Below are 24,048 nucleotides of genomic sequence, written 5' to 3'. Positions count from 1 at the left end.
GCGCCCAAGTGACAGAAAGTTCTCCCTTCTCCTGAACTGGAATCTTTTATACTGATTTCCCTGCTTGAGCTTTGTTGTTGGGAGTTTCACAGAATCTGTAGTTTCTCTTTCCTGTGATAGCCTTTCAAATAAGAGAGATCCCAAGGACTGTCTTCACGCTCACTCCCTAACCCCTCAACCCACCCTGTCTTCTTCAGTAGGTTGTAGTTCCTCTTTGTATTTCTTTTGATAATTAAAAGCCCCCCTTCACCACTAACCTACACCTTCTTAATCTGTGTAGTCAAGAAAGGAAACTGTGTTTAGTTCAGAATATCACTTCTCTGGCACTTAATTTTATAATAATATTAATGTTAATATAGCTGAGGGTAGCATCTTACCATGGGAAGGTCAGGCTCTTAAGGGTGAAACCTGGTATAATAAGAATCACCCTTGAAATCACATACAAAGTATGTGATGGAAAAAAAGTATAGTAAATGGAAACAACATGCAGTTTTGTGTCTACAGCCCTTCACAAAACTCCTATCTCCCTGAAAGTTTAGAACTACTGATCTGGCCAGTAGAATAAAAGAAAAAAAAATCTTATCTGTGAAAGACTTTCACATAAAGGTAGGGGTTTGAAGACACACACCTGCTTTTGCTCCCTACCAAACACGACCTCATTAAAGTGATATAAAGGAGGTTTGTTTTTGTTTCACTGTGGTCAAATGTAAGTAATGTAAGATTTACCATTTTGACCATTTTAAAATATATAGTTTGGTAATGTTGAGTACCTTCCCCTTGTTATATGACCATCACCACCACCTTCTCCAGAGCTTTTTCATCTTCCCAAACTGAAACTCTGTACCCAGTATATACCAACTCCTCCTTCCTCCCCCCTCTGGCCCCTGACAATGCCCCTTCTACTTTCTGTCTCTATGGATTTGATTATCCCAGGTACCGTGTATAGGTGGAATCTTACAGTATTTGTCCTTTTGTCCCTGGCTTATTTCACTTAAAGGAACTTTTTAATTTTACTTATTTATTTATTTTAAAGATTTTATTTATTTGTTCATGAGAAACACAGAGAGAGGTAGAGACACAGGCAGAGGGAGAAGCAGACTTCCTGTGGGGAACCCAATACAGGACTCAATCCCAGGACTCTGGGATCATGACCTGAGCCAAAGGCAGAGGCTCAACTGCTGAGCCACCCAGGTGCCCCCTAAAGAAGCCTTTTATTTTTTTTTATTTTTTATTTATTTATTTATTTTTAATTTTTTAATTTATTTATGATAGTCACACACAGAGAGAGAGAGAGAGAGAGAGAGAGAGAGAGGCAGAGACACAGGCAGAGGGAGAAGCAGGCTCCATGCACCGGTAGCCCGACGTGGGATTCGATCCCGGGTCTCCAGGATCGTGCCCTGGGCCAAAGGCAGGCGCTAAACCACTGCACCACCCAGGGATCCCCTAAAGAAGCCTTTTAAAAGGCACAAATCTACAAGTACCAGGATAACAGGAGAGGAGAGAATAGGAACAATTTTTGTCTCCATGCTGAAGGGGAATCCATGGCTAAAATATGGAGGATTGGCCTGTTTTCAGAATATCAAAATATTCCTGCATCTTTTATTGTCTTTTAAATGAGTCGTTTGGCTCTCAGCCTTCCCCAGTGACAGCTTAAGGTCCTGTTTTTTCAGGTCTGCAAAGTGTTGCCATTTTTTTTCTACTCATGCATCTGCTTTCCATCTTCCAAAGTTGTATTAAAATTTTTATTTGTGGCAAAGAGAAGATCCTATAAGCTTTCAAGGAGAAAAAAAGATCACATGCAAAGATCAGGAATCAGAATGGTTTTTGACTTGTCCACAGTTAACCCTGACAGCCAGAATGCCATGGGGCCATGCCTTGGTTATTCTGGAGGAAAATGATGTTAAAGCTAAAACTTTACATCCAGCCAAACTCTTAGTCAAATGTAAGGGTGGACTAATGATATTTTCAGACACACAGGTTTTTAAGAAGCAAATGGAGGAGGTGGCCCACTGAAATAAGAATAAACCAGGAAAGAAATGGAGGGAAGTGAGGTGAGGGGATCATTGTGTTGTGTAAAATCCATGGAACTATTAGACAATTTAAATTATATGCCTATGAAACTTTAATAGAGTAAAATTAAAGAGAATCTGGGAAAAGGAGAGAGAAAGGTACCGAAGGATATGCTCCCGCAAAATGAGGGAGTAAATAACAAAGGCAGAAGGCATGAAGAAAGCCAAGGATCCCAATTCAGGGAGTGCCAACTGGAGTGTAGTGATCACTTAGGCAAGACAGGAACAGGGCAAAGGAACGCAATGGAGCTGATCGACTTTCTGGTGAACTCAGCTCTTCAGAAAATCCATTGGGAGGTTCTGCAGACCTTCTGAATTTGTGGGAAGAGTTAATGATTTGTACATAAAACACCAAGAATTAGGGAAAATGAGGTAATTACTAACTCCAGAGAAAAAGCATTAGGCAAGAAAATGTAACGTACTTCTTACGTCATCAGTATACAAAATTTACGTGATCCTAGTAATGTAAACAGTGAAGAGCAATTAACCAAAATTTGTGAAGTAAATAACAAGCACCGGGAGAACAAGCATAGGGGAAATCAATGGGTAATGTCTAAAACTGACAGAGTAACCCCACATAAGCATCTTAACTAGAAAATTTTGGTGAATATCATAAGAAATATCTAAAAAGATTTGCAAGTGGTTTAAACCTAAGGAACAGAAAGGAGTGGGACAACTATTTGACAGTTTAACCCTTAAACGATCACTTGATTTTTAAAAACTATTTGCGTGCTATTTACCTTGTACACTAATGAAGATATAAAATAATTGACATAGGAAAGCAACCTACGTGCCGCTGAGTGGACAATATAAAGGATCTTTAATGTTGTTAAGAGAGGTGTTTGTTGTGATTATTGAAGGAGACGATGTTTGCGAGAGTACCTAGCACAAAGTAGGTGCTGGATTTAAATCTAAAGCAAGCACGTTTGACTAGACAAAGAGACAGTTCCTTGAAAAGCTACAGAGAATGACTTGGCAGTCTTTCCTGACCTTCCGAGATGGCATTTCTTGCTGTGGCTGGTCATTGCTGCTGTACTGTGGGCATTGGGCTCATGACTCCACAGGTGTGTGTGCTTGCATGTGTGCATGTGTGTGTGCAGATGCGTGTGTGCATGTGCATTAGGTTGTAAAGTCAGTCCAAATGATGTGTCTGTGTCAGCCTGTCTTTGGCAGCCATATCGCTTGTGGCCCAGTTGACACCATCAAGCGGTATGTTCCATCCATGTCCTATGTTGTGTATTTGTCTCAAGTGTTAGGCCCTTTCCAATTTCTTCACCATCAATATGTCTCTAGGATCATGAAAATCCTTAAAAAGCAGATAGTTATGTCACCCTTCTTCAAAGCCTCTTGCCCACTGCCTTGAGTAACACCCCAAATTTTTGGTACTTAGGGTCTCTGTGGGCTATGGTTTCACCCTCCACCCATTTCTCTAGCCTTACTTCTTGCCACTCCAGGCCTCGTTTTTTACACTCCACTGAAGCCAAAGAAATTAGAGTTGTCTGTAAACAGTTGGCCATTACCTGCCCATGTCTTTCCTTTTGCTATTCTTCCTATTATTCTTTTTTTTTTTTTTTTAAGATTTATTTATTTATTTATTCAGAGAGAGAGGCAGAGACACAGGCAGAGGGAGAAGCAGGCTCCATGCAGGAAGCCAGATGTGAGACTCAATCCCGGGTCTCCAGGATCACACCTCAGGCTGCAGGTTGCGCTAAACCAAACCCCTGTGCCACTGGGGCTGCCCCTTCCTTTATTCTTGCTAGACATTCCCCAGCTCCTTGTCAGTCCCGACACCCAGCCCCCACCACCATGACAGTCTCAACTCTTCTATTCCCCTTGAAGATCCAGCTTACTTGGCCCTTCCTCCAGGAAGCCTTCCCTGAGCTGAGCCAAGTGTCTCCTTTTGTACTCTCATAGCATGGGTACGGCCCCCCTCACAGGGTCCCAGAGCTAACGCATCATCGTAATACAGCTGATGTACCTGTCCCTTCTGGGAGGAAGTGAATACCCAAGAGGTCAGGAGTCTGTCTTGGTCAGTGCCCAGTCTCTGACACAGTTCTCTCTCACTAGGGCTGACACTAATCTTGTGGGTCTTCAGGGTTGTAGCCACTTGGTCAGAGGTGACTCTTCCCCTCTGTGAGAGGAACTTCATGTCAATTCCTGGAGGATCCCAAGGCCATAGCCTCTATATCTTCAACCTTGTGATCCTGGTTTGGAGGCTCCTTCACCCCCTTACCACTTGAATGCAGAACTAGGTGCTAGGGATGATCTGTGGGACATGGTTCCATGGGTCGACATTCTGATTAAAGCAAGTTCACAACTCACTTGCCAAGATGCAGGGATTTCCCTCTTTTTCCATTCCATCAAGGAAGCACCTCGGCCAGGTGAACAGATTCATTCATTGACTCAACAAATATTGACAGAGTGTCAGTTCTGTGCCAGGCACTGTTCTGGGTACTTGGGAGGCAGCAGTGAATAAGATGAGATGAGTTTTCTATCCTTGAAGACCTTCCAGTTCTAGAGCAGAGAAGCAAACCAGCCAAAGCAAACACAAGCAGAATCATTACAGGTACTGAGAAGGGGAGGCTACGTAGACGTGCTGACCAGGGGCTGGCTTCTCCGTGAAGGCAGCATTTGTGCTGAGTGATGAAAAGAAGCTGCTCAAATAAAGGGTAATGGCTACACCGTCTAATGTGGTGGCCACTGGCCACACGTAGCTATTTAAATTAATTAAACAAAATTTAAAAGTTAGTTCCTCGGTCACAGTAGTTACATCTCAAGTACTCCATAGCCAACCTATGGCTGGTGGCTACCAAGAGAGAACATTTTCATCATCGGAGGAGTCTTCTGTGGGAAAGAGCTGAACTAGAGAAAGAACATTCGGTAGAGAGGGACCAGCCAGTGCAAAGGCCCTGGGGCAGGATGGCACTGGTGTTGGAGGGGCCGGAAGGCAGTCATGGGTAGAGCTTGGTGAGCAGAGGGGAGGGACGGCACTGGTGAGGCTGATGTAGCAGCAGGGGAGAAGGGGAGACTGGATTACTTACAGAGGGGCACATGGATGTTTTTTTCAAAGAACTGCTTCTTTCTCTTTCACTTCTTGAAACCAGGCATGAAGTCAAGATCGGTTGGGTCTGATAGAACTTTTAAAAGGACCATGAAAATGATGTCTGGAGATAATATTAAGTATGTGAAACAAAAAACAGCCCATGGAGAAAAAGACCTCTAATGAGGAATACAGCATGGATATAGCAGGTCCTGCCTCGGAGAGAAATTCTGGTTGACTCCAGTGGCCAAGGGCAGAGGTCACTCGCTGCCCCTCAGCCTTAGAAGGAGGGAGCCAGCCAAGAGCACAATTTCCCCGCTCTTAAAAAACAGGACAATGTCTTTTAAATTCCTTCTTAACGTGGGTGGTTCCTCGTAAAAGTAGGATTTTGACTTTTGTGTCTTAAGAGGCTAGAACCGTATTCCTGTTTTATAAACCGGAGCATCTGTGCCTTGACTTCATTTCGGATCCCCTTTCACGAGACGCTTGTCCCCTTTTGCGCCCGCCTCTTTGCTAAACAGGTTTTCTTCCTCTCTTTGTAAGGGCACCTTTGTTTAAACCCATCGAGTTACTTGCCTTTACTGTAAACACAGTGTCCAGTGACTCTCCTTATTGTGGAGAGCCAGCAGGTTCACAGGAGGGGAAAAAAAAAAGAAAGTCTTCAAGGTCACTTTCTGGTGTTGGCATTATAAAATAAGTCATCGTGACTTAAAAAATAAATAAATAAATACAAGAACTCCACAGGGCCTGCTCGGGGTTGATTAGCCCATTACCATCGGGTTCCACCGACCAGCTAGCATTTGTTGAATCATAATTGATCTGATCACATGTAATCTGATCATTAGTAGCCGTGTAAAAATAAATACACTCGACTCCTGTTTCATTTGCCCTTGAAGGCTCTAGGCGGCTCCAGGGTGCACCTTTGAGTCGGAGAAGTGGGGCCGGTTCACGTTGCAGCCTGTGCGCTTCCCGGGGTAGCGGCCGCCAGGGACGTGCGCGCAGGTTGCCAGCCCGGTCCCCACTTCACCTGAAATGCTGTGACCTGGTGTCGGCGTTTCCTTCGGCCAGAGGAAAGGGAAACCCGGCTGCAGCTTTAGGAACAGCTGGCTGTCGAGATCAGGTTGTAAGTGAGGGCCAGCCAGGTCATGATTGCCGCCTGGATGCTCTTCTCGCTCTTCACGGTAGGTCTCCCCGGGTCAGCGAGTGTTACTGTGGGGTCTGCTGCATGCTGCCCAGGGAGCTGGCACCTTTGGGACCTCAAACTCAGGAAGGCACATTTCCCATTAATCTTCGGGGAAGCTACCCTGTTGAACTCAAGGTGCTGGAGTCACCCAGAAAGAAAAAGCACAACATCCCTGATGTTTCAGGCGCTGGAAGTTCTAAATAGCGGACGCTGTGCTTCTGTGGCCAGGTTTTCTTTAGGAAAGCTAAAGAAGGCTAAGGCCGTAACGGTGCTAATTCTTCAGGCTCCAATTTTGTTGTAAATTATTTCTCTTTCCCTAGTAATTATTGTTAATATCTCAGAGCCTTCAATGTATAGAGCATTTTTCTTCTCAGGGAGGCAAAGCTTAAATAGAAATGCTCTCTGGGATTTTTACCTGATGATTTAATGCTACAATCATTTCTAAACCAGTTGGTGATGGTGTTGGATGCATTGCTAGGAAACCAGGCATACAGCTCGCAAGCTGCGGAATACACGGAAGGTATACATGCTATGCTTTGACATCTGGTCAAGTTGTTTGCCACTGACCTTGAAGATGTTGGCAAGGTTGGTAGGCCTGGGGGGAAAGCTAAAGAATATCTTTCTTAGCGTGTGAGACTATTATGTGAACTCCCTTTCAGACCCACTCTGGCCCAGTTTTCTGGACCCCAAGGGTTTGGGGGCAGTTTTTGTATTTCTGTGTTTCCCTAGGCCAAGTTGAAGAGTATAGGGATGTGTATGCCGTCCTGCCTATACCCATACAGAGATAGTGAAGTAGAGAAAGGAAGCATGGAGCTGCACACTTGAACTTCTTCAAGGTCATGATGATCAGCCCAAGGCCAATAAGGCTTTTAAAAAACATCGTTACTCGAGAGAGATGACTTCATTTTCGGAACTCTTTCAAATTTGCGTGTGCTGATGTATCAAGTCACGTGTGGGATCTTTGCTGCTTTCCTGATCCCAGACGGCTTTGGGTGATTGAAACATGTATTTTTAAGATTTAAAAGATTCATGAAGATTTATTCACGTTTTATAGGCACACAGGAGCACCCTTTCTGCTGTGCCGTACCCCATAGGGCTTTGGACCAATGCATGCAGTTGCAGATTCCACAGTCAAGATACAGAGCAATTCATTTATTCCACAAACCTATTTTGTTTTGAATTTCTGTTGGCATGTTCGGGTATCTAGTTTACTCTTACTTTTGAAGGTGAAGCCAAACCATTTTGTAACAAATAACAGCGTCTGGCACCTTCCACCCGTAGGTTGAGTGAGATGTTAGAAGCAATGCCTGATTTGCCGATTCTTTTCTCAAAGAGTCATAAATGGCAAAGTTGCACCACCTGATTAGTTGTTTCTTCATATTATACTAGTGGGTTAGAATGGCATATATATATATGATATATTGCATATATTAAAAAATAACTGAAGAGATTTGTAATAAGTACAGTAATTAGTACAAGTAATATACTAAAAATAAAAAACGTTAATTTGGGGGAGAGTTCAGGTGTATATTTTTATATAAATTGAGCTCTGGGGTTTTAAGAAAATTGAAATCCTGCTAGACACAAGGACTGCAGAAGTCAGGCTAGCTTATGAAGGGGAATTTAGTGGCTCAAATCACTGAAAGGTACAGGAGTAGGCTTCAGGCACAGCAGAATCTGTTGTCAACACCAATGTCCCTTTCCCCTCCACTCAGCTGTGTTTTCCTCTGTGGGCTCCATTCCTGGTTGGCTCTTTTCCTTTGGTATCAATATGACTGATTGACAACAGCTCTAAGCTTTCATCCCATTTTCTCAATTCCTTACATTTCCAACTAAAGCCTTGGAAGGGAATCTCATTGGCTCTGCTTGGTCTTCTTGCCCCCTGTGGCCCTGGAGGAAGGGGAGGGGGTGAAGTGTAGTGTTCTGATTGGCCGGGCATGGGTCACATGCTCAACCCTGGAGCTGCCACAGGCATCAGCGTCCCTAAACCATATGGCACAAGGGTATAGAGGCAGAAGGGATAGGTCTTTCAGGGAAATTGAGGGACAGGTACATCAGATAGACCAAGACAGCGCATGTTCTCTATAGAGAAATTCAGGCAATGTAGGCAGTTGAATTTTTTGAAAATCGTCTTTATAAACATCTACTGTAGGCTGACCTTCCAAACCAGTAAAAATGTTCGGGATTGATTGACTTTTTTTTTTTTTTTTTTGAGTGGGGACTTGCAAGATGCTAACCTTTTACTGGATGTGAGATGTAATCATTTTGGAAAAGAATACTGGAGATTGAGTGGCTAGGGGACTGTGCTAAGTTAGGGTGACAGGACATAAGGAAAACGTGTTCTGTTGCCTGTCTATGAGGAAAAAGCCAGGGAGGAAAACTCTAATATGGTTTGGATCCTGGGGCATCAGATAGGCCTGGTGGGGGGAGTGCATTGCAAACTGATTAACTTCATACCATTCCACTGCATAAGGAGTCAGTTTGGCAGACATTGTGAAGTCACCTGTCTGAGCTGGTTCCTGGGGACAAGAACGTGGCTAAGACAGGATCTCAACCTCTGAAAAGCTTACTGTCTGGTTTTGTTTTTGTTTTTGTAATTGTGACAAGATAGACACAGCATAAAATGTTACCATTTTAACGTGCAAAGTATTATGCTTTCCCCATCATAATATACGTGGGGATCTGGATTGGTGAAATTTGATGAAAAAGAAAAGAAAAATCAGAAAGTAACAATTCTGAGATCAGAAATAATGACTCTTGATTAGTCCAACTGCTGGAAATTTTTCTTCTTTTGCCAAGCATCAGTGAAAGGCAGTGAGTGGCTCCCTCTTCCCTGGGTCAAAGGGCTGCCAGGAATTCTCAGAAAATCCTCTTTTCATGGAGAACTCTCTGAAAACCATGTAAGTGTCTGAATGGATCCTCCTGAATACAGCAGGGGGGATACCTATTTGGTTATTAAACGCTGCAGACCAAGAGGACACTGCTTTGCACAATCCTGCTGGCTGTGAGTTCCACGGGGGAGAGTGCAGGAGAGGAGACCTGCTTTTAACTTGAGCTGCTTGTGTTTGGGTTGGTGGCATGTCTTAGAAACAGAAAGGAGCCAGTCCTCCCTTCAGCCATTCCAGGCTTCCCCCATGAGTTTCCTTTTTACCCTAGGATTTCATATGGACCCTGAGCTATGAAAACAGATCACATATGGCCTGCTGTCAAGCATGAAAATAGCCTTTTTGTTCTTGGGGAACTGTACAAAGCAAGTGGGAGAGGGAGAAGAAACCTTTTTTTTTAGCATGAAAATACTATAATTCTTCGAGTACCCCCCTCCCTGCTTTGCTTTTTTGCTCCGGGTTGAATCACAACTTTCACCATAGTAATAAATAAGTGGTGGCTGTTAAGTCTTGAGCTCCTGGGAAGGCCACTTGTCCTCTGTTGGGGCTGGGGCTGGAGGTGGGATTGAACCTGCACATCTCTAAATATTCCCCTCACCTTCCACACCTCCCAACCCCCCCACTGCCATCAACTTAACTGTACAACACTATTCAGTCAAACCCCCAAATCAGCGAGCCTGTGACAGCTGAAGGCACATGTTTGAATCTGATTTCCAGTAAGAGTGGAGCAGGCTGGGAGGTTTCATGCTGCTTCTCCTGTGGATGGAGGGTGATGTGTTTCTTCTTGGTTTATTGGGATCAATTCATTCTTAACTGCTTTCAAAACAAAACTGCAGCGTTAGTGCCAGTTTCAGGTCCAAGGGCCCCTGGTGCTTGTTGGAGATGGCTGATGGGATCTCATTATTGACCGCCCCACAGGCACCTGGCTCTTCCTTTTGGCTAGCCTAAATGGAGACTTTCGGGTGGTTCATGTATAATGCATAGCAGGCAATGTTCTTTCCTGGCTGACTAGCCAGTCATTCATTCCACTCTGTGTCAGGTGCTGGGGACCCAAAAATGAGTCAGATGCATCCCTGCATCAAGGGATGTACAGCTAAGCAGTCTTCCTACTACTTCCTGGGAAAGAGACATTTTGGTCCAAGACAGCAAATTTGTCATCAACACAAAAAGGAAGTCTGCCGATATTTTAGTGTTTATTCATAGCATTAATGACGTAATAAATAAGGAGCTTCACGATGTCAGACTCCATAGAATCACAGAATTTTCAAACTGATTGAGAATGCTGGCTCTGTATCTGGACGGCCGGGATCCAAACCTCAATGGATTTTTCTGTAAAATGGGGTAATAATCATACTCATTTCATACATTTATAAGGGGGATTATGTGAATTAATTCACACAAAAAAGTATTCAGAATACAGCCTCGCTTTTAAAGCCAGGTTACCTTTAAAATGCCAATTCATTCATCCTTCAAAAAAATGAGTAGTGGCTATGGTTGCAATAAGTTTATGAATATTCTAAAAACCACTGAATTATACACTTTAAAAGAGTGCATTTTCTGGTATGTGAATTATATGTCAATGTAGCTGTTTTAAAACGAAAATGAATGGGGTGCCTGAGTGGCTCAGTCGGTTAAGTGTCTGGTTCTTGATTTCGGGTCAGGTCATGATCTCAGGGTCCTGGGATGGAGCTTTGAGTCTGGCTCCACGCTCAGCAGAGAGTCTGCTTTGAGATTCTCTCTCTCTCCCTCTGCCTCTGCCCAGCCCCTTGCTGTGAGCACATGCTCTCTTTTTCAAATAAAACGAGTCTTTAAAAGAAAAAAAGAAAGAAAATTAATTGACTATCTATTGTGTGCTGGACACTGTCTTTTTAAAACTGACAGGTAAGTGACTTGCTCAAGGTGAGCGAGTGTCCAGAGCTCAAGTTCCCTGGGACACAAGCCAGGCTCTTTGCAAAATGTCAGAATAAAATGAAGTCTACGATTCAGATTGGAAGCTGAGGTCAGCTTCCTAACCAGACCTTAAGAAAGAATAGTGGTATGACCTAAGCACCTTACCTTTCTACCTTTACCAGCTGTTTCCAGCAGTTCTCCCTACCTGCCACATACCTCCGAGTTTTCCAGACCTCAGACAAATATATTGTAAATACTTATATAAATACACTATGGAAAATATGACAACACCTCCCCATCCCAGTTCAAGATACAGGATGGATATTTGTATAGTTAGGTTTTTCAGTTGAGTTATTGCTTTCAATTCCCCAACTTTGACACTTAGGAATTTAGAGCTTTCTTTCTTTCTTTTTTTTCTTTTTTCTTTTTTAAAGATTTTATTTATTCATGAGGGACACACAGAGTGGCAAGAGATATAGGCAGAGGGAGAAGCAGGCTCCCTGCAGGGACCCTGGGATCACGACCTGAGCCAAAGGCAGATGCTGAACCACTGAGCTCTCCCCAGGTGCCCCCAAGAATTAGAGCTTTCTAAAAGGAAGGAAAAAAAAGAAAAAAGAAGAAAGGAAAGGAAGGAAGGAAGGAAGGAAGGAAGGAAGGAAGGAAGGAAGGAAGGAAGGAAGGAAGGAAGAAAGAGAAGGAAGGATTACCTTCCTATTGCAAGACAGGGATAGTATTTAAAAATCACCCTTACTTAACCACCACGACCCAAAACTAATAATACAAATTTTGTCCTTATGGTGAGGAAGGATCTTACTGATTGATTGTTGAGATGAGATTGATTGTTGAGATGTCCTAGCTAAGTCTAAAGAAGCTAGAATGCATCAGAAGAGAGAAGTGTTTTAAAAATAAAATGGCATAGTTTCTCCCTGCTCGATCCATCTATATGGTCATGGACATCATTAGGTCCAGAGCCTATAGCCTTGGGATCCCCTCAGCCTCCTGCTTTTTCTTTGCCATATGCTTCGTTCTGGGGTTTCTTCCTTCTCCAGACATCTGGTATTCAGGATATGGGAAAATGACTTCCCCTGACCTAGTGAAATTATGGTCACTAGTGAAAAAAATGGCTCATGTTTCCAGGCATCTATGAATGAGATGTTTCTCTGAGTGTCCTGAGCAACTCTCTCATGAAAGGAAACACGAGCAAGTACAAGCTCTCAGCTCATCCATTTCCCCAAGATGAACGTGAAGCGCTTCTTGCTTCAGTGGCCCAGACATCCCTGCCTTTTCCTAGCAGATGGGCAGCATTACCTCACTGCCATTTAATGAATAGGTTTGCCCCCGGCGGGATGGAATTGTGGCGGAGGCTATTATGAAATCTCATTTGCTTTGCATGAATCCGTTCAGGAGTCCCGAGAAAACAAAATCTGAAACCTGAAAAATGGTACAATAGGAACTGTAACTTACAGCTCCCCGTGTAAATCCGATTTGCCCTGAAACTGCTCCGACTTGGCAGGTAATAATCATAGTAATTTTGCACTTCTGTGATGGAGAGAGTTTTTAATTGAATTCCATTTCTTGAGAGTAGGAACAAAACCAGTTGTAAATACCTTTTGTGGCTCCCCTCCCTTCTCTCTCTCTCTCTCTCTCTCTCTCTCTCTCTCCCTTTTTTTCTGGGACTGTAGCATGTGGGGCATCTAATTTAGCTCTGAAAGCAGATACCTAGAGGGTACTGGGGAGGGGAAGGGGGGGATGGTAAGGAGAGAATCATTCAGTTCACACGCACACAACACACTTGAGCATTTTATCAAGAAAGGTGCTAAGCACCGGGTAATAGGTTCCCTTCCTCAAACAACCTTAGGCTGTTCATAAATCTGACTTTATCAAGGGTTAGACGTTTGACCTCGACCGAAGCTGAGGTTTGAAAGGGCATTCTGGGTGGCACTGGGCCCACAGACGTGGCGAGCACAGGGCTGCTCTTCTAGAACGGAGAGGCGGTGGTGGAGAAGGCGATGCAGCGGCCCCCTGCCCATCTGGGAGGAAGCCCATCACTGTCCAGTGTGTGTCCATGGACTTGGTATTCCCTCAGTCACATGAGGAAGCCGAGGCAGCTTATCATAAGACCCTATGGAGTCATTTAATAAAAAACAGGTTCAGCTTTTGGTTGGGGTGATGAGGTGATACCCTCCAAAGCCCTCCATAGGCTGGGCATGGGGGGTCCTGAGAAAGGCCATTAGAAATGTCTGGCTTAATTGTTCACTCCTCCACTGTGTCCCAGATGGGACAAGGGAAGCTCCTGTGCTAAGAGAGGCATCTGGCTCTGTTAGGCAGACAATCCAAGTTGCCCCCTGGCCCCTTGCAGGCCACAGGGGCACTCTTGGAAAAAAGCAGAGCTGTTTTTAGAGTCTGTGTCAAGGAACGTTTTCTAGAAATCCTCCTGAATGACTAGAAGGATCCCTGCCCTAGAAGGATGCCCTCAGACTGGGCCCTTGACAAGAACACGCAGGGTTGGCCTAGGCCCTCCTCAGCCTGGGGAGAAGTGGATTCGCCCACGACCTTGAAGACACTGGTCTGAGGACTTGCCGGGAGGCCGGCAGCCTCTGCCCAGCCATCGGAGGGAGGTGGGTGCCTGGAGACCGTCCCCTGAAGCCAAGCCATGACGCCTCCTGGCATCCACATGATGTCCCACCAGACTTTTCCCAGAAATCGAGACTAGAAGAAATGTGAATAGGGATCCTGAAGAACACTTTACCCCCAGTGGAAGCTTCTGGGTGCTAACAAACCTCCCCCGGGTAGCAGAGGCCCATGCTGTGGCTCTGCAGCTTCCTAGTGGATGTTGGGCCCCCCTTGAGCTTCTCTGTCCAGTTAGGGAGCAAACCTCGCTAGAAAGGAAATCTTAAAAAAACAAGTCACGTGGGATGCAGGGTTGGCCCTGGGAGCTTTGCCAGGGCACTTAGGGTCCCGCATCTTCTGTTTCCCTATTGCTCTGAGGGTCAAGGCTGTGTGTCCAGAGGTGGGTCCCTTAGGGCCAAGGCTGTGTGTCCAGAGGTGGGTCCCTTAGGGCGAAAGGTTGTGTGTCCAGAGGTGGGTCCCTTACTCCTCTCACTGCATCGGGAACATTTGCCTGGGTGCTAACCCGCTCCATGGGTGTGCCGGAGCCAGCCGGGGTAGGAAGTCGGGACAGTGCCGCTCAGGCCTGCAGCAGGGTGAGGCCCACGGAGGCCACTCAGGCCTAGACACGGCCCGTGGGCGTGGGAAGCGCCGCTGCCTTCCTCTGCCTGCAGCCCCCGGGCAGCTGCTTGCTCTTCACGGTCCCCTGTCCTTCTGGAAGTGCTGTGCATGTCCTGGCCTCTTGCTGGGCAGCCTGGCAGATCGCTGGCCCCCAGGGACCCGGGGTGGGGGGGGCTTTTCCAGATTCTTCCTACTACCGCTACCCTCCTGCCGCAGTGACCGCCCTTGCGTGCCGGGCTCCCTCGGGGCGTGTTTCATCCACAGTCTCCTTTGGCACAGCGCTACTCGGAGGGCCGTCCGCCCATCCCATTTTCACATGAGGACACTGAGGCTCAGAGAGATCCAGCAGCGTGTCCCACACTGGGCAGGTGATAGGTAGAACCAGGCTCCTTTTTTTAAAAAAAAAATTTTATTTATTTATTCATGAGAGACACAGAGAAAGAGGCAGAGACACAGGCAGAGGGAGAAGCAGGCTCCATGCAGGGAACCTGATGCGGGACTCGATCCAGGGACTCCAAGATCATGCCCTGGGCCAGAGGCAGGCGCTAAACTGCTGAGCCACCCAGGGATCCCCAGAACCAGGATCCTAAACTAGTTTGGGCTGGGTGCTGAATTCGACACCCTCCCTACCCCTGCAGTGTATTTTGCTTCACATCAGCCCCCAAAGGGTCTTAAGTGCCAACCAAGTGCCCTCCAAAAGCAAGAATATCCTCCTTAGCAGAGGAGTGCCTAAAGGAATCAGGCTTACCTCTGTATTCTTTTTTTTTTTTTTTAAAGATTTTATTTATTTATTCATGAGAGACACAGAGAGAGAGAGGGGCAGAGACACAGGCAGAGGGAGAAGCAGGCTCCATGCAGGGAGGCCGACGTGGGACTCGATCCCGGGTCTCCAGGATCACGCCCTGGGCTGAAGGCAGGTGCTAAACCACTGAGCCACCCAGGTGTCCCTTACCTCTGTGTTCTAGACAGAATTGGTTGAACTGTTAGACACGACATGTTTGGAAATAATACAGGGGTTTATTATTCTGTATTAGAGTATAGGCTTTATCAAGCGAGAGAATAAATTTTCCATCCACTGTTATTGGCATCACATATTTGTGTGTGTGTGTGTGTGTGTGTGTGTGTTATCCCCAGGGCTAGAAGATTAGGAAGATTAACATAAAAAAAAAGATCAGATGTGCAAAGGTAAATAAATTATTTCAGGGCTGGCTTCAGATTCACTGTTTATGGAATTGGAATCCTGAGGTGCTTGGACCACAGCTCTAGGAGGCCCTGGGGGGCAGCAGGGGCACTGCCGGGATTTCATGCCCTGATCAGACCGCTGGCTTTGTTGAGGGGTAGCCGGAGCGGCAGGCCAGGGTCAGGACAGAAAGCCAAGACTTGGCTAAGAAAATGATATGTCCTTCCCTGCCCCTGCCCTCCACACTTTAATCCTTTCAATGACCCATTGGTCTCAAATGCTCTCAAAATTAAGATCTGAATCCTATATATATATATATGTATATAAATTTTTTTATTGGAGTTCAATTTGCCAACATATAGCATAACCCCCAGTGCTCATCCGGGCAAGTGCCCCCCTCAGTGCTCGTCTCCCAGTCACCCCGTCCCCCCGTCCCCCCGTCCCCCCGCCCACCTCCCCTTCCACTACCCCTTGTTCGTTTCCCAGAGTTAGGAGTTAAGACCTGAATCTTACGTGGTCTGCTCCCATCCACCTCTCCAGACTTTTCCTCCCCATCCCAGTGTAGAGGAGAGGAAAAAAATGCTTTTTCCTTTATCCATCTGAGGTCTCTTGTCTAGGGTCTATCAAAATAGATTGACAAAGGAGAGTAACAGAGGAAAAGAAACACTTTATTAATGCATGCGTCCTCTGTGCATCTGCATACACATGGGAATACTCCGTGATGAATAACTCAAAAGGGTGGTTAGAACTTGAACTTGTGTCACCTCTTAGCAAAGTGATTAATTTTGTAGAGAAGTAAGACAAAGGAAAAGGACTGGGAGTTTCTAGGGTACTAAATAGTGGGAAGGCAAACATGTGGGGAAACGAATGATAGAGAAGCAAGGTGTGCCAGGTACCTTCTTCTGGTGCCAAGTTTGGGCTGATGAGAGTCTAGAGTCATCTCCAGTGATTAGCCTCTATCCTGCCGGGTAGAGAGAAGAAGGGGGGACACCTTTACACATTCATGCCCTGTTTTTAGGCAAATAGAGGGAGAGCAGAGAGTTTTTCCTTTTTAAGGTTTTATTTTTAAGTTATCCCTACACCCGTCAGGGGGCCTTGGACTCACAAGCAGGAGATCTGGAGTTGCAAGCTCCTGGGGACTGAGCCAGGCCTGGCACCCCACCGAGAGCTTTGCTTGTATCTGCCGCATCCCCATTGCATTTACCTCAAAATAATTCTTTTTTTTTTTTTTTAAGATTTTATTTATTCATTCATGAGAGACACACAGAGAGAGGCAGAGACACAGGCAGAGGGAGAAGCAGGCTCCATGCAGGGAGCCCCATGCCGGACTCGATCCTTGGACTCCAGGATGACACCCCAGGCCAAAGGGAGGTGCTCAACCGCTGAGCCACCCAGGCGTCCCACCTCAAAATAATTCTATGTAAGGTGGCATATTTTGCTTTAGCAGCCACCAAAGCCACCTGCCATTTTTGTCCTTGCTTCTCTAGCTCCTAACTGGAGGCCTTTCACAACAGCCTGGAACAGTCTTCTGTTCTCCCCCCACCTTCACCCCCCTTCATGGCTTAGCAAACACCTTATCTTCCAGATAACAACTTATTTGTTACTTCCTCCCAGAAGCCTCCCCTGACCTCCCCCGGCCAACCGGCTCACATTCCCCTGTTAGAGGCTGTCGGAGTACTTTCTTTCCATGCACTTCTCACAAATGCAACTCTACGTGTGTTTGAGATCGGAAAGGATCCTGTTTTCCCGAGACAGTGAATTTCCAGAGGGCAGCTCCATGCCTGGTTCTCCCCGTTGTGCCTGATGCACAGCAGATACTCACTGGAAAGGGTGAATGAATGCACGAGTGAATGAATGCATGAGATAGTGAACGAATGCACACATGCAGGAAAGAAGCAAGCCCCGTGCGTGGTATTCAGCTCTGCTCCCAGAGACAGCAGAGCCCCAGCTAAGTTGCAGCAAGGAAAATACTAAGCAGGTCAACAGCCCACATTTCTTAGCCACAGTGTTAAGTTGAAAAGGAGAACTTGTTGCTTCTCACTTTGAGCTTCCAGACTTTTAGACCATTCTTTAATGGTTTAGCCTATGGAGGGCTCTTTTGAAGGAAGAATGAGGGGATTCTGCGGGTTCAGCTTTTGATAAAGCCTTGATCTTTCACCTCATGTGATTCTGCTCAGGAATCAGAAATCTGAGTATGGCTGCTGTCGAGCATCCTCTTTGCAGTTTTTTCTTTTTTTTTTTTTTTTACTCTCCTTGAATTTTTATCTGAAGGGGAAATGTCCCTTAGGAATCCGTGTGGCCTATATAGTGGCCCTGTCGGGTTTATTTGTATTTTTGAGGTTTGATCCACTATCAGTAGAGACCCTAGAACCAATATGTCTGGAATTAGATAGACCTGGACCCTTGTTCCCAGAGCTCCTTCGCGTAGAGACAAATTATTTGCCTTATTGGCAAAAGACACATTTTGAACATTTTTATCACTGTCTTTCTTGTTCGGCTTCCTTTTGGCCTCATGATATGCATCCCTCTGCTCCCCTCTCCCCTCTGGCCATGTTTGATCCCTTGAACATCTAAAGGAACGCCAGTCACAACACCCTGTAGGCACTACTCAAGAGTCTCCATCCCAGAACAGTGGGGCCCTGTTGAGTTTCCCCCAGAAGCTCCCATATCACTGTTTGTTTGTCATTTGGACACTCAGTTCTATTCTTCCTCTCTGTGATCTAAATGCAGCCTGGGACATTTGCAGGAGATCTGGGTTTTTTGGTTTTTTTTTTTCCTTTTTTTTTTTAAAGGATAAGGTGTCATATCTTAGTTCATAGTCAGTCTCACACTGGATTCTGTCCAGACTTTTGTTTGGGTTTCAGATGTTTAGCCCCAAACAAATTGAGATGAAGGTTGAAACAGTTCCAGATTTGGTAATGCTTCAGATTCCTCCCAAGCACAAATCGTCCCATACTTGAAGCGACCCTAAGTACGGTTCTTGAATCTTGAATCTCTGCATTCCTTGTAAACACTCCGGGTAAAAACAGTTAACGATTAATCTGCTATGTTCCAGTGACTGAGAAAATAAGCATCAACACTTCTGAGGCCTCATCTTATCAAGTTCCAAGGGGTGGTTTTTTTATAGGTAATGTAAGGCCTTGGTTTATCAGCTCCAATGGCCTGGAAACTCCTTAGCCCTAAATATTTGGGATGAGCAGAATGGACCCGGCTTAGGAATTCCAAGAAGGCAGAATCAAGATAGGGAGCTGCCAAAGCTCACAGATGTGGAATGAAACCCATTTCTAAACCTGATTCTTGGGCTTACTTGTAATGTGCTTAAGACCTGGACTCGAGATTTTTATAGCTGGTTAGAATATTTCAAACCTGGAATTATGCTTCTTTGTGTATTTATTTGTGAAACATAATGATGGTAATTCCAAGCTATCTCGCAAGGCTGTGTTGGAATCTTCAGAGTTGATTCCATCTTCCCATGCGTTGCAGAAATGCAAAATGGTAGCTGGTGTGTTATTTGTGTCTTAAGACTATCTTGGCCTTTTCTCTCTAGAACTCAGTCACAAAATCAAGATACTAGTTAACAGATTGATAAACCTACTCAGTTTGCTAATATTATCTCGTAGATTATAAACTGTCATTCTACACAGCACCCCTATTTTATTGGAGGAGAAATAAAGATGGCAGAGGATCAAGGCTAGAACAACCCCTTTTCGACTGTAAATTGAGGCAGGACTCTGTATACTGTTTTATGGTTAGTCTTCTGAAGAGTTTTATCTTCAAAAGCTTCAATATGCATGTTTTTGCAATTGATTGTAGTAATGCCCTTGAGTTAATTATGCCAGAAGAGGGGACACAGAGGGAATTTGCAGTATAAATGATTGCACTGTAGTTCCTATGCAATAGCAATAGTCTCTGGCAGTGCTTCCATAATAGCATCTAAATGTTTATATTATTGCTACTTGAAATTTGGTGGCTTTGTAGATCATACTTTGGAACAATTAATTTCAGTGCATTTGATGAAAGCCAATTTTTTCCCTTACAGTTTTGGAGAGGTTTTATCATTGACATTAGGTAGCATTTTTTTCCTTTCTTTCTTTTTTCTTAAACTCTGTCCCCAACTTGGGGCTTGAGCTCACCACTCCAAGATCAAGAGTTGCAAACTCTATCAACTGAGCCAGCTGGGCGCCCTAGGTAATAGTTGTTTAAGGAACTCTGGTTACTTATCCACAGGTACACACATACTGAGTATATGTCATTAAAGGAATAACTAGCAGTTAATTTTTAATAATGTTCATCTGGTGACCACGAATTAATACGTTTTCAAATCCCTGATAATTGACCCTATTCATCATCTCCTGCTGTTTATCGGTGCTGATAATCGAGCTAATGAGGTGCCTAAGGACTGCTGGGTTTCATTGCCCCTTACCGGAGTTGGTCACACTTTTATTTTTCCATGTGGGTGGGCATAAAATTGATCAGCAGGCAAATCCACAAGGAGCTAACTTTATTACAAGTATTCTTTAGACTTGCAAGCCCACCTCAGCCATTTAGTTAGTTTTGTGCAATAGTCTATGTGGTTTTTGTTCCAAAGCTTTTTGTGTAAGTTGGTAAGCAGCCTCTACTTGAAGGAGCAAAGCAGTCCAGGTAGTCAGGTGTGTATTATACCCTCTCTCGTGTAATGCTCTTATGTTCCTCTTCAGATTCTTTCTATTAGAGCCAAATGCCCAACTCTTTGTTTTTCACAACATAATTACGCAAATTATCACTTGTCACCAATAGCCTTAGCAATTTGGGAAAATATCAAGTCGCTACATCTATATAACTTTGCAGAGGAGAACACGTCTTTGACAAACAGGGTTTGGTTTTCTTGAGGAGGAAAACCTGGGGTTCATCGGATTAGTTTTTTCTGAGGTAGAGACCTCAGTGGAACCACATGGGATCTTAGGGTCACAACTCCGACCCCCCAGTGATGAGATTTTTGACTGAAGTCTGAGTTGCCCACCAAGGAGACCAGAAGTCTAGAGAGCTGGTTTCATTTTTTTCCTTTCTTTCTTTTCAAAAAACTGAGCACAGTGAAAACCTTTTTGGAATCTCTTTTCTTCTGGATTATAAAAATACAGGGGGAAGTGCTATGAGGAATTTATGTAATAAATATTTATACATATATATACACACACACACACACACACACACACACACACACACACAAAATCTTGCCTGGCAGGAAGATTTGAACTCTGGGGGCACCTGGGTGGTTCAGTTCAGTTAGGCATCCGACTCTTGGTTTCAGCTCAGGTTGTGATCTCAGGGTCATGAGATTGACCCTTGGGCTCCTTGCTTAACAGAGTCTGATTGAGATTCTCTCCCTTTCCTTCTGGCCTTTCCACTCGTGTGGTCTCACTCTCTCTCTCAAATTAATAAATAAATCTTAAAAAAAAAAAAGATTTTAACCTAGAGTATCTTCTGGGGTGTGAAGTGGGTAACTGGTCTAAAAGGGGAGGCCTGTGCTTCTAACCACCTCAGGACTCCTCTTAGCATTACTGCTGGAGGCACATGCAAGGCAGTAACCTTCTTTAGGTGGAGAGGGAAGAAGACCTTGGTGGGCGTGTGCTGGAGCAGTGTCACTGAGAAGACAGGTCATGGGCCCCCAGTGCTTTCCTTTCCCTGGGCACGCAGCTCCATGATTCCAGCTGCACCGAGGAGGACCTCCGTGCTTTTCCCAGGTGCGCAGCAAAATAGGAGGCTAGGAGGGTGAGAGAACAGCAGCCAGGAGTGGACCAGAGAGGGTTGGTAGACTCAGGCTTGTGTTGCTTTGTGTGTGTGTGTGTGTGTGTGTGTGTGTGTGTGTGTGCGCGCACAGGCGTGCTTGCGCATAGACATCCATCAACAGTCCAGAAATTGGATTGCCATTCAGGTCTCCACCTAATGGCTTGTTCATGAAGCTGAAAGCTGCTATCTCCTTTAGGAAATATTCAATTCCAGCATTTAGCCTCAAGGGTTAAGAGCCTCCCTCCCTCCAGTCTGCTTTGCTCCTTCGAAAAACAATGCTTTGATGTGGAAGGCTCTCCTAATGGAAGATAAATCATCAATTAACCCAACTGGAAGGTTAAGCTGAAAACACACTTTTCAAGGAAGGGATTATCTCTGAGTTAACCACTGACTGACTTATCTGTCTGGGAGATATTCCTATGGAAAGGCTTAATCTCTACCTAGGCAGAGGGTCAGGAAGGATGCAGAAGTATTCTAGTTATTTGGTTTGTTTTGAAAATCTCTCTAGCAATTGGATCTTAGGTATCTTGAGCCTGGGGTGAAGATGACCTTAGTTTCCAAATAACTTACCATTTTAATTCCTTCAAGAATTGGCCCTAATACCATTAAATTGCTAGGTTTTTTGTTGTTATTGTTTGTTTTTGTTTTTTTTACAAAAGTAAGCAGATCCATCTATTTTTATAATAATATTAACCATATTGTGAATTTAAGCACAATGCAGATGACGCAGTTTGGTGAATGTGTGCTTGAAATTTGCGAATCAAAATAAGTTTTGTTTATTTTGACTTTCAAATACCTTAAAATATTGACAAACTCTAGTGGTGATTTACATACAGCTTTTCAGGAAAATATAAATTTCATAAATTGAGCTATTTCACTGTTACTTTTTTTTTTTTTTTTTAGTATGCTTTTTGTTTTCTAGTATGTTTAGGAAACCGAAAGGGGACTATTAAAATATATATTGCCAAAAATGTAGAAAGCAAAATTGGGTAGCCATTCTACCAGCCTAATACAATCAATAATTTATTTTCTTCTAGTCTTTTTCTCCTTAGTTTTGCTACAAAATGTAATCCATCTACCTAGATTCTATTTTGTACTTTATTAGCCTCATAGAATGTTTCAGAAATTATGCCCCATGTTCCTTAATGGGTAGAGTTTCTTTTTGGGCTGATGAACAATTTTAGAAATTGTGGCAATGGTTGCACTGCATTGTGAATGTAATTAATGCCACGACGTAGTACTCTTAAAATGGTTTAAAAGACAATTTTTATGTATATTCCCACTGTTAAAAAGCAAAGTTCAATTGAGTAAATTTGAGGATCTCATTGGCTTTATTCAATAACTCCTGAAATTGGCGGCATCTCATCTAACAAGTAGAGGGGAACTCCAAGGAGGTGTATAAAATGGAAGGCTTTTATATGAAGGAAGATGGGGCAAGAAAGTTTTTAGCAAAAGAGAAGACAGGATTATTCCCGGCAAACTCACTTTCCCTTAGGGAGAAGGGCTGGGGGTCCTATTAGGTCGATGACCTCATCTTCCTTTGGGGGGGATAGAGAGAACCCTTGTGACAGATGATCTCATTGGTGCTTATCAGAAAATTCCAGATTGACAGGTTAAGATTTCTGAGGGAGATTGAAACTGCAATTAGGTTCGGTGTTAAGCCCTGATTTGGTGACTTGGCCTGGCCCAAGTGATGCCATTTGGGCCCTCTGGTTATCTTTTTAACACCACATTGAAAAAAAAGAAAAAGAAAAAGAAAAAGCATATGAAAACTATACTCCCAAATTGTGTTTGTGGCGTTTTTTGTTTTGTTTTGTTTTGTTTTGTTTTGTTTTTTGGGAAAAAGATTTCAGAGATGTAATGCTAAGAGAAAATTTTAGTGTGGAGTTTATTTCTACGAGATTCCAAAACCAAGACTTTTTAGTACTCTTTAGGCTTTGCAATAAGCCTATAATTTAAGAGGAGAATTTTCAGCACTGGAGTAGCACATCATTAAAACTTCAGAAACCTTGGAGACGTCATGTTTCAGGCTGAGGCAATGAAAACCCCTCTGGGAATGCCACAGCCTCCCAGTGATGTCCTCTGCCCCCTGGAAGAGTGCAGCCATGATGGATGACTGCCCTTGAATGATAATGACTGATGAATAACTCTTCCAATGGCAACGTCCAGTTCAGCAACATGAGTGAGGCCAAACCCTGCCCTCAGGGAGCTCCAACAGTAACTGGGTAAGTCCTCTAGAAGGACATCAAGGTGTGACAGCAATTCATTCTGCTGGAGTGTTTCTGCACCAGGAGACTTCACAGGGAAGCAGGTTCGACCCAGGCCTTGCAGAAAAGCTGAGTGACAGAGGGGGGGGGGGCACCAGTAAGAAAAATTAGATTTGGAAAGGGTGGCAGGCCCTTAAATCTAGATTCAGGAGTGTCTTTAAAAAAAAAAAAAAGTCTAGGGGCAGCAGGGTGGCTCAGTCGGTTAGGCGTCTGCCTTCAGCTCAGGTTACCATCTCAGAGTCCTGAAATCAGGCCTCACTTTAGGCTCTCTGCTCAGCGGGGAGTCCACTTTTCCCTCTGCCTCTCCCTCTGTGAGCTCTCTGGTTCTACTCTGTCAAATAAATGCAATCTTAAAAAAAAAAAAAAAAGTCCAAGTGACATTTACTGAGGGCCTTGCTGGGGACCATCTCTTGCTTCTTTCAGTTCCTGGTATAGCCCCCTGGTCAGGGTTTAGGGAGTTACAGGCCCTCAAGAAATGCCTATGCTATGCTTTGGTCACAGGAAAGAAGCTGTAGAGCAAACCACATGGTGCTGCTGATC

General features: G+C 44.5%; 1 protein-coding gene across 7 annotated transcripts in view; it reads left to right on the top strand.

Moving 5' to 3' along the window:
• Window positions 1–24,048, top strand: part of PALM2AKAP2 (PALM2 and AKAP2 fusion) — a 331,425-nt gene that overhangs the window by 249,842 nt on the left and 57,535 nt on the right. The window contains exon 1 of one of the 7 annotated variants that reach the window (XM_041761310.1): window positions 6,002–6,290. The exons of the other annotated variants lie outside the window; for them this stretch is intronic. Within the exon in view, the coding sequence (XP_041617244.1) occupies window positions 6,255–6,290 (36 nt within the window). The 5' untranslated portion in view covers window positions 6,002–6,254. Of the gene's footprint in view, window positions 1–6,001; window positions 6,291–24,048 lie in introns of those variants that run through there. 7 annotated transcript variants of the gene reach the window in all.

Source organism: Vulpes lagopus, chromosome 7 (assembly GCF_018345385.1).
Source record: "Vulpes lagopus strain Blue_001 chromosome 7, ASM1834538v1, whole genome shotgun sequence".
Taxonomy (NCBI): domain Eukaryota; kingdom Metazoa; phylum Chordata; class Mammalia; order Carnivora; family Canidae; genus Vulpes; species Vulpes lagopus.
This window is presented reverse-complemented; position numbering and strand designations above follow the sequence as displayed.